This window comes from Limulus polyphemus, unplaced genomic scaffold (assembly GCF_000517525.1).
Source record: "Limulus polyphemus unplaced genomic scaffold, Limulus_polyphemus-2.1.2 Scaffold5353, whole genome shotgun sequence".
Classification (NCBI taxonomy): Eukaryota; Metazoa; Arthropoda; class Merostomata; order Xiphosura; family Limulidae; genus Limulus; species Limulus polyphemus.
In genome coordinates this window covers 51,053-67,570 of record NW_013670963.1, presented here as the reverse complement: position 1 = coordinate 67,570, position 16,518 = coordinate 51,053, and the positions used below count along the sequence as shown (strand labels likewise).

General features: G+C 32.2%; 1 protein-coding gene across 1 annotated transcript; it reads right to left on the bottom strand.

Annotated features, from left to right (window-relative positions):
• Window positions 1–2,013: 2,013 nt before the first annotated feature.
• LOC106472464 (M-phase phosphoprotein 8-like) lies at window positions 2,014–16,255 on the bottom strand (the record flags this gene model as incomplete). The annotated part of the gene is made up of 7 exons (XM_013933115.1): window positions 16,105–16,255; window positions 11,695–11,889; window positions 8,380–9,354; window positions 5,752–5,833; window positions 4,424–4,500; window positions 3,931–3,970; window positions 2,014–2,243 (listed from the first exon to the last, which is right to left on the bottom strand). Coding segments are annotated over exons 1-7 (1,683 nt in total), but the record flags the coding sequence as incomplete, so codon positions are not given.
• Between the last annotated feature and the right edge of the window lie 263 nt (window positions 16,256–16,518).

Sequence of the window (16,518 nt, the reverse complement as noted above, 5' to 3'; positions counted from 1 at the left end):
AATGTACGTAAACAAAATAATTTCTACAGTCAGGCACGGCCTAAAAACTGAATGTACGTAAACAAAATAATTTCTACAGTCAGGCACGACCTACAAACTGAATGTATATAAACAAAATAATTTCTATAGTCAAGCACGACTTACAAACTGAATGTATGTAAAGAAAAAATTAATATTTCTCTTAAAAACTTTGTTGTTGTTTGTTAACAAAACTGGTAGATTAACAGTCAATCTGAAACAAATAAAATAACATTTATGTTGAAAATGACTATAATATGGTATACTTCTTAATAACTACAAACCTTTAACTTGGTCTGTTTGATAAAATTAAATAAATCAGTTTCTAGGTGGCCTTTTGTAGTTTCAAAGGATCATGCTTGCACAGCAGCCACTTTGTTGGAGTTAGGAGCAAAGAAAAACATCCGAGACAACTGGGGACAGACGGCTTTAATGTTGGTGAGGAAAAATGGAGTCATTTTGTAATTTTTTAAATGAACATTCTAATCTTTTGTGGAATTGGTAGTCAGTATCTCTTTAAATTTAATACTTAAGTTCATGTTTGTTTGTTTTTTTTTTTGGCTTGATCGACAAAAATGATAGAAAGTCAAGTACATTGAATCTGATTAATAGTTCAGCTGTCAGTAACTGAATAAGAAATAGTAAGTCAGTTGTGTATAATGACACTGTTTAAAATTACAACAAGTGATTAAATACTGAGCATCTTTAGTATTAATGGCTGGAGACGGCTTGAATGGGTAATGAAGGAAATACTTTAATATAAGTTTAACATAACAGCAAATGTACAACGTTTCGACAAGGTTTTGTCAGCATCAGGTACATCTTTAGTATTGTTTATAAATTTCATTGTTTTATTTTATCGTTTTTTTTTTTTATTCTACTTCCCTCCTGTATTCCTATTTATCCCCTCCTTTTTTTTTAATATAAATTTTGCTAGAAGGCTTGATTTACGCCAATGTTGTTGTTGTTGTAAATAAATATTTCTTTTGGTATTTTCTTCGGCTTTTGACTTTATATTTCATAAATATCTAGATTTTTAGTGTGTTTTTTTTAATAAATTAATAACGTCTTTAAGGACAAACCTATATTTTTATAAAACTAATATCTTAATTTCTTGCTGTTAGCAATAGTTTTGGCCGTAATCCCAATAATATCTTTGGCCAGTTTAGGAGGTTTAGATTAGTCCGAAATCCATTAACTAAGCTAGCAGTGCGAAACTTAACCTTCCCTTATCACTTTAAGACAGAGGTAAGACTCGAGAAAGCTCACAATAATAACAAGACTGTGTAGAAAAGAGATGTGGTAAATGTGAAAAGTAATTAGCAGAAATTAAGTTAACTATTGACACAATGATTTATTACTCTCGTGATGTACAAAAGCACACGCAGGATTAACAGAAATCGGAGAACCCTGATGAAGGAATGAATATTTCCAAAACCAGATGGGTTAGTGGATTTCTTTCCTGAAGGTGATGTTATGCTCTATCTAATATAGATTAGACTAACATTAGTATGAGCCTAAAACTAATGGGAATACAGTTTCTAAGGAATTAAAGTATAGACGTTAAAGTTTTGAAAAGGTCATAATATTCCCTAAAACGTTTAGACTTCTAATTGATACAAAGAAGATTTTTGAATTTAATTAATAATTTAATGTTTGTTTGCCACATGAACTATCAGCTTTTCAAAATTTTTGTACATAGATAGTTCAGGTTATAATTATAAAATACTGGTCATCTATTGGATCAGTAGTGTATATTGTGAACTATGACCTCTATATTAAAGATGGTGTACTCTTGGTTAATTACATTTCACTATTACATTGAAGACTCTTCCATACCGAATGAATAATACTACTATAAAACAGATAGAGAAAAAGGGAACGGATGCTGGGACGTCTGGCACATTTGTGTTGGAAGACCAATGTGGTGTCTATACCAAAGTTAAAAAAATTTATAACCTTAAGACTGCTTAACAGATGTGTAATCCTGCTTACTTTTATACAGGCAAACATCAAAGGTGTTAGTCCATTCTTTGACTGTGCATTGATGTTTGCACCACTGGTAGCCAACACTTCAGTAATACTAGTATAACCCCGAGCTGCTGCGGTCATCACTAGGGTCATCCCGTTCACTTCTGGCAGTTCAAGATCATACTGTCTGCTTCCATTCAGGGCTCTTTTCACAGTGTTATAATCCCCTGCCTTCACTGCTTCACGCAACTCGTCTAGGTTGGGTTATTATTCAAACACTATTATTAATTGTAACTAATAATGGTCACTGAACTCTACTTAACTTTAAATGAAGGAGATTTATGACTTGAATAAAACTGTGGGGGAAATTAAATGTCATTTCAAATAATAATAATAAAGTTAATTTACATTCAAGTATAGCCATGAGGGTATACGTGTCTCTCCCTAAACAAGTAACAAATTCTCCTTTTAATTAGAACTCCAGTAAAAATGGGTCATTTTTCAATTAACTTCAAATGATTGGGCTATTCTCCATTTAATTAAAACTCCAGTAAAAAAAGGGGGACATTCTCAATTTAACTACAACTCCAGTAAAAAGGGGTCATTTTTCAATTAATTTCAAATGATTGGGCTTTTCTCCATTTAATTAAAACTCCAGTAAAAAAAGGGGACATTCTCTATTTAATTAAAACTCCAGTAAAAAAAGGGGACATTCTCTATTTAATTAAAACTCCAGTAAAAAAAGGGGACATTCTCTATTTAATTAAAACTCCAGTAAAAAAAGGGGACATTCTCTATTTAATTAAAACTCCAGTAAAGTCTTTATTATAAGAATGATGAATATTATTTTCCAATTAAATATAAGTTTTGAAAAATCGTTAATTTTTTTTTACTGAAAGATAGTAAGAAAAAGATATTTTTTTAATAATAAAAATTCTTTACAAATATAGCTGTCACACTTTATTACAATACAAAGCTTAGGAGAATGTGTACATAATCCACTCATTATAAACTTAAAAACAATGAATCATATTCTGTTCATTCTATTTTTCATTACATATGCATCTTGGGAAATAATTTTTCTAATACAATGAAACCTTAAAAAATAATTCATTACAACTAATAAATAAAAAAAAACATGGATTATTTTCCCCATTCGTATGTAATTACATTGGGTAGTAAAATAGCACTTGAATTAAAGTCCTCATAGTAAAAATAATGGAAGTACAGAAGAACTGCTTATATGGTGTGTTAAACCATTTTCTTGTTGTTGTTTTTTCTGCCATAAGAACATAAGTGTGTGAAAATTAAAAAGGTTAATTATACAGTTCTTTAGATGTTGAATTCTCAGAACATTTGGGCTGGAATATAGTAGCCGTGTAGGCCCGTGGGTTCTACCTTTGTCCAAAACTGATTTTAAGCATTTTGTTTAACCCCTTATAGTGCATTTTTAGAGATGTTTAGAAAGAAATGTGCATAATTAATCTTTTTTTTTACACATTTTTTTCTCCCATCAAATTTTTTTTAAAACCTAATCTGTCAATGGCTTTAAGCACTAACTCTAAATGTTCAGTTCTGGTAACACTTTCTGGATAAGTTCATTTTTCATCTAGATGTATTGTGTTTGTCCAGTCTTGATGTAATTTACACCCATATATAAATTACAGGTTTCTATAATCAGTGGAACTTGAGATTTTAATTTCTTAGAAGTTCGAGAGAAAGATATTTTTTACATTCTTCGAAAATACTTTTTGTAACCTATGATTTTATGTCCGTTGAGACTTTTAAATGTGTGCAAGGTCAAAACACGAAAATCCATGGATACGTGGGAAAGTGAGGACTATTTTACATTGAAATAGTACTGAAAAATCAAACATTTTTCTTTGCATATTATATTATTTATTACAGAAAAGTACATACTAACTTTCAGTTGTAACTTACTTTGAGAGATATCCAAAGGAGGACAGATCATCAGACTTTTCTGTTTCATGCAAATAAATTAAATATACAAATTTAAAAGAGAGCCATCACTGGTATATAAAGATAACTTCTGATTTACTTATAACAATCTCAAAATGCTTCTCTTGCTCAGTCATAAGCAAATAAGTAAGCACGAAAATAAGAGTTATGAAGTTACAGATTTCAAAGTTAAAAACATATACAATAACAAAGTTAGTTAGTTTATAACCTTTCATTTTTTATCACTGCACACATCAATTAAATAATTAAATAGTTTATTATTTTATGTTCCTCAAGAACAAGTCAAAGATTTAATTTTTTTTTAACAAGATTAATGTTCTAACTGTTGAAAAAAAAAATTGTCATCTATCAAATACTACCCAAAGTGACAGATCTCACCTGTTATGTTATCTCTACAACTTTGAATTTTAAGGCAGATTAAAAGTTACATACATTTAATGTATGGATAACAAACCTTTCTTGCCCAGTCATCTGCAGAATAATCATCCAAGTGAATCAGAAACTGAGCTTTTTCTTTTACATCAGTGCCGTCTAAATGTTTGAAATATACAAAATAATGGTAAAGAGAATTAACAGTACGTATATACAACACACAGAAATTTCACATCATAACAAATATTAAAAAAGGCCTTTATACATCTGTATATATATATTTTAAAATACTTTCAGTACTACTTTTGAATTATAAAAATATTCACAATAATATATGGGCAAGCGATGACCTACAGTACGATAAGATGGTCAAGATTTCTACGTCACTGGAAAATTTTCCAATAATGTTGAAAGATGGCTCTCGTTGTTAAAAACGAGTTTTGATACTCGTGACAGGCACAGCACATTGTGTAGCTTTGTGCTTAACAATAAACCAACAATTAAAGTGTACGTGTCTCGAGAGGAACTGCTATTTTATACGCGTGTCGGCAGCTGTTTAGGGAAACCTGTTAAATGTTCATTCTCAAGTAGTGTACGATTACCTTATAATAAATTTTATTCATCAAATTCTGAAAACCAGACATTACTTGCTCTCACGTGGTACTACAAATTCATACAAAAACAGTTTAGCAAAACGAAATAAGAACATTCTAGTTCTACCCTCTCCTACGAAACATGAATACCTGTGGGATACGAGTAGTTCTAGAAACACATGCTGGAACTCGTATAACCCAACAGTGCTACGAAACATGAATACCTGTGAGGTACGAGTAGTTCTAGAAACACATGCTGGAACTCGTATATCCCAACAGTACTGAACGAAACATGAATACCTGTGAGGTACGAGTAGTTCTAGAAACACATGCTGGAACTCGTATATCTCAATAGTACTGAAAGAATTAAGATATTGTATTATTTTATGGACAGTTGGAGCAGAACTTTAGCTAGCTAGAAGATATGGGAACAGTAATGAGGCTGCTCTGCCCAAACCAGTGGTTTCCAAACTGTGTCGCACCACCCTAATGTATTATGGCAAGTTCGTAGGGTAGGGGGGGTTGTCAGTGAAAAAAAAAATGGAACTTCTGGGTTAAATATTTCAATGATTGTACAAAAAGTTTTGTATATCATACGGAGATATTCTTGGCCACACAAAGTATCATCTAAGTATCTAAATACTGCTGATAAATTACAGCTGCAAGCACAAATAATAAAAAAGTGACCCTAAAACTACAGCATAATGTATTTCTGGTGTAGGGATTTTGTATTAGTCTTTAAGTTTTCCGAGTAGCTTGAAAAACAAATCTCTACTTAAGTATAAACATTCCAATAAAATTAGCAAGAGAAATTTACCTGATTTTCCGCTCAGGTGAGAACTCTGAACAAGGGTTGCCTTCTGAAGAGCTCGGCTAATGATCTTCTTGTTTTCTGGGTCCTTTAAATGTTATCAGTTTTGAGAAAAAGAGAGAAACTGGATTGAATATGAAACTCGGGTTTTGTGATTCATAATAAGCTAACAGCTCACACTCTTTATAACTAACCAAACTACTTTACTACTCAAGGAGCCGATGTTTCATTTTCTTCAGATATATTGATCATAATTAGTTCTCTCGTGACACGAGTTACGGTCAAGAGTTTTTTTTCCAAAAAATAAGAAACGGCAAATACAAACTAGTATTAATGAAGAAATCAGAGTCTCAAACTTTTGAAAAAATTAAAAAAAAAAAGGACAAAGTAATAATTCCACAGAGAATTATGGTAAAATAAAAATCATTAACCTACGAGGAAAACAACAGAGAAAAAAAATAATAATTATGCATACAAGTTAAATTATTCTGTCGAAAAAAACATTTACTACCCTTGGCACACTAAACAGTACAACACTAAATTAAAATTATACTGTGTCAGTCAGAAGTGAGAAGTCAGCTCAGCTCAAGATTCAAAGTTATTGATCTATTGGAAGTAACGTGAAAAAAAAGAGAACTGACAGAATACCATCTTGTTTTAACAGTTTGATCAAAGAAGGAAATCTTTAAGTCAGTTTCTGGTGGACAGCAGAACCACTGGATGTGATTTGGATCACTTGTAAGCCAGTTTGGAACACAGACTTCACATTGTTCAAGAACTTGGATAAACCATAATCTCAAGACTGATTTCTGCTCTGAAAATGTTGGTATTGGTGGTATAAATAGTACAGAATAAAAAAAGTTATCCTAGATACAACAGTGGGATAATGAAACCTACAGCCATGGTAACAATGGTGGAACGCTGTTAACCTACATGGTAATAATGGTTAAAACTGTGTTAAGCTAACAATGATTATGTTTCTAACCCATTTTTTTGTTTTAAGATATTCTTGATATACACAAAGTTCCGGCTAAGCAAAAATATCCGTTATTTTAATACTTACATCGTGTAAGGAATTTAAGCAATACGAGTTTAGTCTGATTTTTATATTAGATAAAGTGTAAACTTTGTAAAATTTACGGTTAAAATCTTTAACCTTAACTTAGAAAAATAAATAATTTTTTTTTAAATTACATAACAGATGGCACAATGGGCAAAGATAATCATATGTTCTTTGATGGATTATTTAGGCAGAGTAATCACGGTGAATTTTGGTTGAATGGATGGCAACTGTCTGTTGTAGAAACACAAGTAAAGACTGACGACACCATACACACTCTGACCTGAAGATGAAAGAGAGAATTCTGTCAATACATCGTCCTCTGTTCTTGTGTTTCTACAACTGGCAGCCGTCATCCATTCAACCAAATTTCCTCAACAGTCATATAATTATCAGGCCAATCACCAAAAATGGTCATGTCTAAATAAGAATACTTTTGGATTAATCAAACATAAGAAAAAATTTATAAAAGCTTGAAAAACAAAATTAATTCACAACGCTACTAGTACTCATAAAATCAGTGCTTATATAAATATTACTAGCCCATAATGTCACAGCCTTAACTAAAAAAAAATACAATATCCTGTTATTTGGCTAAATTTTATTAAAATCATGTAACTGCTTGCAATAACCTTTTCTTTGGAAAAATGGCCCTAGGAAAATATGGCCTTTATTATGTTCCAAAGAGAGTTGTTTAATTACAATGAATATATAAAGCAATGGGCCATTGCAGGGGCATTAGTAGCATGGATGCAGGGGGACACCTTTGTTTAATAACTAAGAAAAATGTCATTTAAAGAACAAAATGTAGTTTTGACATAGAAAATGTCTGTTGGGTCATCGAGGCTGTACCATACACTTAATTGTTAGAAAAATAAAACTTAGAGCAGAAGATGACTCCTACCTTGTGCCCTCCTAGTCCTATCATTTTCATCACTAAATATGAAAAAAGATGATGCATCAACACTATCAATTCCCTTAACAATCTTAAACACCTCGATCAGATCCCATTGTTTTTATTTTTTTCTAAGAGAAAACAACATGCGAGATCTTAACCTGTCCTCGTACGACAACCTTTCCATCCCAGGTATCATCCTACAGTCCTCCTCTGAACCCAATCCAACATCTCACGTAAGCCAAGGAGTTCATGAATGAGGAGATTATTACAAATTAGGCTTAACCACTGACTTTTAGACTTGCATTTGATAAGTTTACTACATAATTCACCACTGATTACAATATTAAGTTGTTCAGAAAAAAGGCCAAAAAACAGGGTTTCAGGGGCTGATTGTGGCCCATAGTCTCCTTTCAGGGACTAGCATAGTAAACCACATATTAATGGCTTTCAGATGAAAAAAAAAAAAAAGTTTAAAAACTGGCTTAAACATATGAATAATCTTATATTAAATTTGTTGCCCATGGATTAAAATAGAACTTGAAAAATACTTGATGATGAATGAAAAGTAAGCTATTTAACCCGATGATGATGATGATGATGATGATATCATCTTTAAGATACAATTTACTAGTGCATGGAAAAAGTGGGCATGTGTAATTCATGAGAAATAACTAACCTCCAGCTTTAACATGACACTGCTCGCATCTTTAACGGTTACATCAGTGGTGCCATGATTACGGTCCACTCCATTTAAGGGGGTCGGCTTTGTTCCAGCAGATGGCTGAGAGACTGAAACATGTGATAAAATGCTTTTTTGACTGGGAGAATGAAGATTATGACTTGCCTCTCCTTGTATCTTATTTTTCTTATTAGATTCCATACTTTCATTATCACACGTCTTGACATTTTTCTGAAGTGGGCTCCTGGATGGAGCAGAAACAGGAGTTATTGATCCATTATCCTGAACATTATCCAGGTTTTTTTTAACTTTGTTCTCCGTTGAGGTGGTGACAGAAGGAACTGAACAAGAAGCATTCAATGACTCTTTGGTGACTGGCTGAGCATCATTAGCATTCAACTGGTCTTGGACCTGAGTGGAAACTAGTTTACTCTCTCGAGTAAAAGGCAGACTCTGTTCATAACTATTTGTTATCTTACTAACTTCATAATATCCACTAAGCCCTTGTTTCAACGAGATTTTGGTACTACCTTCTTTGGCTTGATAAACTCCCTCTGTGTTCATGGAATTCTTTGTTGTCTGACAACTTTTCTTTGACAATATTATCTTATGAGCAAAATCACCATCCTGTTCCTGAGTGGCAGAACCACTGTTACACTTGTATTCGTCATATCCATCACTCTGTTTGGACAACTTTTCATTGTCTTGTAATTCAAATCTCTTAGACTTAACTCTGTCTTGATCAAAACTACGTTTTTTTGAGGTATCGGTATTCTTTTTCTTTGCCGATCCTTGTGACAAACCAGACTCAATAAAACTTTTTACTGGTTTTGGTCTTGCCTTCACCCTGCTGTAAAGATCGGATTCAAAAACATTGATTTTCCCTTCTTCTAAGTCTTTCCAAAATGAATCTTTCAATCCATGGCCAGATTTCATTTCAGAAGGCTGAGGTTCACTATCATTGGTTTCAATCTGAAAAGAAAACTATAAAAATCAACTAACATTCTAAGGTTTACTACAAAACTATAAAAGTTTATCAAACAAAAGGTCTGAGGATTATAAGTTGCCTTAAGAGGACTATCAATTAAAAACTTACCTTTAATCATTGTAACCTAAATACCAATTTCATAAAGTTTGATGAGCAATAACCCTGTAGCATAGTTTCTTTTACAAAGCCTCTATCAGAAGGCTGTAATGTTTAAATCACACCCTTCCACCCTCCATGCTTTCCATAAACCATCTAGTGTATGAGGACAAAAGTTTTTCCAACAGTCCAATCACAAAAAAGTCTTCATATGGAAGAGCATGGCTTACTCATTTAGTTTTCCAGATGATCGAGACATGCAACAGTTGAATGGATATGTTGTGGAAACAACTTGTCACACTTTTTTCAGATGGAGATCTTTCCTGATTATGTTACACAGCTAGGGTATGACTTGTTGCAGGTCTCTTTTTTAGATATCTTGGTGCCTCAAGTTAATCAATATTTCTTTGTTTTACAATGTCAGTAAGTGCCACGGATAAACCTGCCTTAGAAATTCTAAATTCATCTTTATGAGTTTTTGATGGCCTCATATTACCTATGAAACATCTAACAATGTGAAAATGACTTTACAGCTGCCATGGTTGTCATTAGATGTAGGTGATTAGTGCTAATTCTCAAATGAGATGGCTTAAAAAAAACAACTAATAATGCTTAAAACTAAATGTACTTCCACAGGGTCCCTGAAAGTGTTCTGTTTCAAGAGTAAATAAAGCCAAAATTAAGAGTAACAAATATTTTTATTTCTTGCTTTTGAAGTTCATATGTCATGCTGTGTTGTAGCCTACAGAGTGCATAATACTTCTCGTGATTCATGGTTGCACACGTTTTACTGACATCCCAACAGTACAAATTGCAACGTTACGCATCTCTTATGCAACATCACTTAAATGTCTACTAACTAACTGACAGACAACACATTACTGTATAGTGGTGTAAGTGGTTAAAACAAGTGATCCCTCCAGACAGCCTTCAACCCCTTTTGTCGAAATCATGGGTTTTGATATCACTGGCGAGTAGAAACCAAACAGTTCACTACATAGCTGTGTTCAGCAATAAACATAATGGCAACATTTCAATTACTTGGATAGCAGGAATAATAAAAAAATAATAGGAAACCCTAATTTCAATTATTTGGTTATTTTTGCGAGTTGTGGCACTAATTGATTAAGCCAAACAAACTAGAGTTAATCAAAAATAATAATGAAAAATCAGAAAGACAATATTTCAATTACTAGATAGTTGGAATAATGAAAAAAAACAGTAATATTAAGATACACTAATTTAAATTAACCGATTACTTTTGCAACATTAATCAGTTTAATAATAACTGCCATTAATTGATTATTTTACGAAATACTAATCTATGCTCATAGGTAATTAATTCGGTTAGTTGACAAGCTACAGTTGTTATGTGACTCGGTGATTTGCATATACAAATTCGCTTTAATATAATGTACTCAATTCTCTGTACAATTAACCTTATGCACTCAGGCGGGTTCAAAGTGCATGTTATGACCTTTTATGACCTCAAACTTTAATGAAACAACTTTATTATCAATGTCAGTAAACTTAACATCAAAATGCAGTTTATAATTCAAATTTTTATATCCTCAAAGTTCTAATTTCTTATTTTCAAAACCTGAACTGTATTGATATTTTAGTAACTTGCTGAAGCTCAGTTGTTAATTTTTAACTTTAATTTACAAAGCTTTGCTACAGTTGCTTTAAGGTTTCTCACCCTGCAATTCTGAACTATCAGTAAATGTACTATAATTTTACATCACTAAGCATTTTTGTAAATAATTTATAACTTAATGCATATGCGAGCCAATCACAAAAAGACTAACATTTTTTCCTTATTATCAGGTTACTTACGTTGAAAAGGTGTGAATGGAATGGAACGTCTTACAAATTAAGCTGATAACAGGAAATTACTTATTTTTATAGTTGTTGGGCCAAAACAACCACTGCAGTAAAATTTTTCTGGGGTAATCCGATGACTACAGTTTGGCAGTTGCCCAACATTAACTGGAAATTTTTTACTCAAACATTTCTTTGATGAAGTAAAAAACAGCATGCATATAATACCAGTATATTTTTTCTACCCCTTTCTTGAGTTTATTACATTTTGTACAACTTCAGCCATTTTTTTTGCTCCGTATTTTTAGACTTAATACTCCTAACACTTGTATCACATATCTATACGGTTAGCTAATTCATACAATTATACATATAGCTATATAAAAAGTTAGTCTTAAAACACAGACCTTATCATAATTTTCTTTCTTCTCTACTTTTCTTTTGGCCGAAGTGACTTTAGCTTTCCGTTTCGAAGCTTTCTTCTGAATTTTCTCAGCATAGTCTTCGATCATGTCTTCACACGTGAGCAGATTCTCTCTAGGTTCCCAAGTGTCATGATGGGCTGAATATCCTTTCCAACGTACCCTATACAGCCATTTTCCCTATAAACAAAAAAGTAGCTCGTAAACAGGATTCTGCTTCATTGTGCCAATTTTCGTGTATGATTCTGTAGGAATTATTTTGCACAGTTACGGGAACCTTATTCTTGTCTCATCTTATACAGTGTTATTTCTTTACAGTTTTAAAGTTGTTCTTAGAAAATATAAGGAATACCATTAGATCTTTAACATCTGGAAATATTCATGTTCTATAATTACGAGTTTATTACATTTATTACACATCAAATGTTTGAATGAATTGAATAGTTTCTAATAACTTAAGCAGAAGTTGGTTGCTTTGAATTTCATGCAAAGCTACACGAGGGCTATCTGCATTAGCCATCCCTGAAGAAGAATAGTCAGCTATTCGATAGCGCTTGAGTTTGGGGTCTGTTTTTGAAAATATTCATAATTTAGCAGTGTAAGACTAGAGAGAAGGCAGCTAGTCATCACCGCCAACTCTTGGGCTACTCTTTTACCAACGAATAGTGGGATTGACTGTCACATTATAACACCCCTACAGCTGAAAGGATGATCATGTTTGTTAAGTAGAAGTAACTCGGAGCCAAGTGTTACAGCTCAACCTAGTAAAGAATCTTGATGTAAAGTTTCTGTAATTAAGAAAGGAATTAAAGAAAAATTTATTTGCGTGTTCAAAATTATTAGGCGTTTGGATACCCTTCCTGTGGGAAGTGTGTCCAAGTATTGAAACTAAAAGATTTAAATATTAAAAGTTAAATATTAGAGGTAATAAATTTAGATTTTGGACGTTTAAATGATGAAATGCTCTTTAATGTAATATTTTTTTGAATTTGTAAAACACTTTGATGACGTGGTACAAGCGTGTTGATAGTTTGAATCGTGTTAGATAACTGTACGTGTGTAAAAAAAATAATTAATTAATTAGTGTACTTGTCCCAGGCTGACAGGTAAGAGAAATATACTAACTCAAATTTAAAATATATTAAACCAACTTTTTTTTTTTAAATTTAATGATTAAATTACTACACATTACAAATATGTACGTACTTATATTAATTGCAGTTACTCCTTCCATAGTATTATCAAAGTAAAAATAATGTAATTTAATTGAAGATGTAAAAATACATGGGTGGGTTAATGAGCCTATGTATGTGGTAAAATCAAAATAACCACAGGAAGGCCCAACATTCAGAACAACTCAACCTTTTCTACCACATATAGGAAGGAGGAGGTGGGATTCAAATGGGCAGTAACTTGAATAAGTATCTTTGTGCCTAAACATCATTGTTTCATCTAGTATAAATAAAAGATTTTCATTAAAATACTTTATCTAATTCAAACCAGAAATAATTACACTGGTTAGTAAGTGTTATAAATACGAAAACAAATAACTGGACATTTTATTTTACAAGAGGGCAACTGAATTGCATGCGTTTGTGTATCAGGCTTAGGATATATTAGCCATCGTTATTGAACAAGCTACCAATCTTAGAAAAAATTTTCATTGACAGTAGACATTTGATGATTTGAAAGAAAATAATAACAGTGACCATTTTTGTAATTTTAAATAACAAAGAGTCTGGAGCTGTTGCATATGTGTTTGCTTGTGAAATAAATGCATATATGTAATACTGAACTCTATAGAAATATGGTAGTCCAAACCATCAGGCTAGTGGATTTCTATACCATTGGATGTAATAGACTTTATTGAGTGAATAGTCACTGGATGTAATGGACTTTATTGAGTGAATAGTCACTGGATGTAATGGACTTTATTGAGTGAATAGTCACTGGATGTAGTGGACTTTATTGAGTGAATAGTCACTGGATGTAGTGGACTTTATTGTGTGAATAGTCACTGGATGTAGTGGACTTTATTGTGTGAATAGTCACTGGATGTAATGGACTTTATTGTGTGAATAGTCACTGGATGTAATGGACTTTATTGTGTGAATAATCACTGATCTTAGTGGAGCAAATAACCTTCTGTCACATAATGTTCTTTTTTTTTTTAAATTAATGTGCTACTCCTGAGGTTGACGTGATGTCACAGTAATGTGATTTTGCCTGGTAACCCAATCGCCATCTTGACAATGGGGCAAACAATAGCAAAGCAAGTACAATTATGACCCAAGTGCTTCAAATGAAGCAGGAAGTCTTCCTGTGGCTAACTGAATGACTAATGTCACTTAACTCCACGAAAACTGATAATGCAGCAGTGATATTTCACTTAAACATAACATATACATAGATAATATGAACTGTCAAACTTTAACTTCATTTTTCTCAAAAGCAGCATTTTCATGTTCTTAACAAGATAACTCTCTGCAAGAATAAGACTTCTGCTTGAAGTCTGGCACATGGCATCTTTGTGCTATTTCTCACAAGGTAGACAAAGGAAAACTTCATCAAATGTTCCATGTTTATAATGTAATAATGTGATGTCTTGAAATATGAGGGTTGTAACCATGTTGATAGTCTATAATGGAGAACTAATCCTTAAACTATCCCCAAATTTCAACAATAACTAAAAAGTTATGATGAGAAAACCATTTTTATAAGGATAAGTCTCTTCATTTCAATCATCTTAAGTCGAGGCAGGGAGTAAATGTTTATACATGTATCTTGTGCTGTTGTTGTTAATATGATATGAATTTCTAAATAAACTTTGTGAATTCTGAAGTTTATCAGACCATGTGAAAAGTTGTATAAACATTCAAATTATAATATGAATATAACTCCTTGTCTTTTTCTATTCCTGTTTGGTGATGAGTACAAATTCTTTGTCCCAAAGTATGTAGAAAAAAGTGGAAATATGAGAGTATATAAGAGTGGGTAAGTGCCAGAGAACAGACATGAGGTGTACATGAATGTTGGCGTGATGAAAAATGAGAAAACACAGAGAGAAAGAACAAATCATGAAACAAGACAAAAGAAACAAGAAGAAAGATTTTTATATTTATTGATAAATCAATGACAATATTGATAGGACAAGTATGGCATAGAGTTCAAAATAATAATAACTTGTTTCAACAACTTCAGGTAGTGCTACATTGTTGAAGAGTCAACACTTCGAGATGAAACTGGTGACCACGTACAAGATACATGTATACAGGCAGAATGCACCAGAATAAATAAAAATACTATGACATATTATGTAGCATATCAGCTAAAAAGAAAACTTGTTCTCAAAAGAACAGGAAAGATTGGTTGATGTTACTTCCACCCCAGTTGCAACATTAAGCCAATATCCGACTCAAGAATTGAACAAACTGGCACAGACATCACTCATTATATATGATACCTTCTTAAAGATTGCAACACAGACTAACAATCTTGTATATCTATGCTTGCCAAATTTTTTATCACCAAGTTCATTTGAAATTTGCTTCATGCTCTGAATCGGTAAAGGACCTTGCAGGATTGTATAAAGCTTTTTAAACAATCCTATTATACGTTCAACATGAATTCAAACAGCAGATATTAAACATTTTATTGGTGCAACTGAATACACAACAACTCTTCACCACACTTACAGGTTTTTTAAAACAAAAGATCATCACAAACACAAATAGTTGTTATGAATACAACTCCAGACAACAGGCAAGTGTTGCACTATTTGTTTGCCCCTTTGTTTCAGTTGCTATGCAGACATTGCATTGAGGGAGGGCAAAGTTCCTGGATGTCCAACCTCAAGAGTGTGTAGGTTATAGTTATAAAAACATGTTTGAACAAAATTATTTTATTGCAAGCAAATAAAAAATAAAAACTGGCATAGAATTAAATAAGTACATTATTATTTTTTACGAAGTAAAGATAACAATAAAATATAATTTTATTTTCAAAGTTATTAATTCTTACCATCACTATCAATATCATTCACTCATCTGATTCAAAGTTTTAATCAAAAACCTTCTATCCCTATCGTCGATGGTACTTTAATTCTAAATCTTAATCACGACTGTCACACGTTCATACATTAGTTGAGCACCACTATCAGCTAGCCTTAAGTTAATGTGTAATACTATGTACATTATAAATACTACAGTACTATTACTACTAGTAGTAGAAGTTAGATTTAGAAGTACTGTCGTTCTACACTAGACTAGCGACAATTTCGGTTCCTGTACAGTGAAAGTTAACTTTTAACTTAAAACTAAAGTGAAAATGGTTATTTTGAATGAAAGTTCCCTACGGTTAAGACAACTTAATATGTAACACTTAAACTTCACTTACATTTACTTTCTTTCTACCAACGATAGCTTCAACTTCAAATACATTTTCATCCTCAAAAATCTGTTGTAAACCAATATGTTCCATTAATCCGACTGAATTATTTTACACTCACAAAAATATTTATCCTTCCATCAATTAGCTGAAGATATACATAGCCCTCTAAGTCTGTTTACCAACACATGAGGCTAAAGGGGACCATTTTCTAATTTCAGAATTATAATTTTATGCAAGTGCATTATTTTCAATGTTTTTTTTTCTCTCTTTTTTTCCATTTTATTCTAAAATAAATGTCTTAAGTATTTTTCTCCTGCTCCAATCAAAAATTACTTGTCCAACTGGCGTTAGCGAGGTAGCTGCTATTAGTCATAGCTCATATAAAATTTTAAAAGTTACATTTCACCAACTTAATATAAT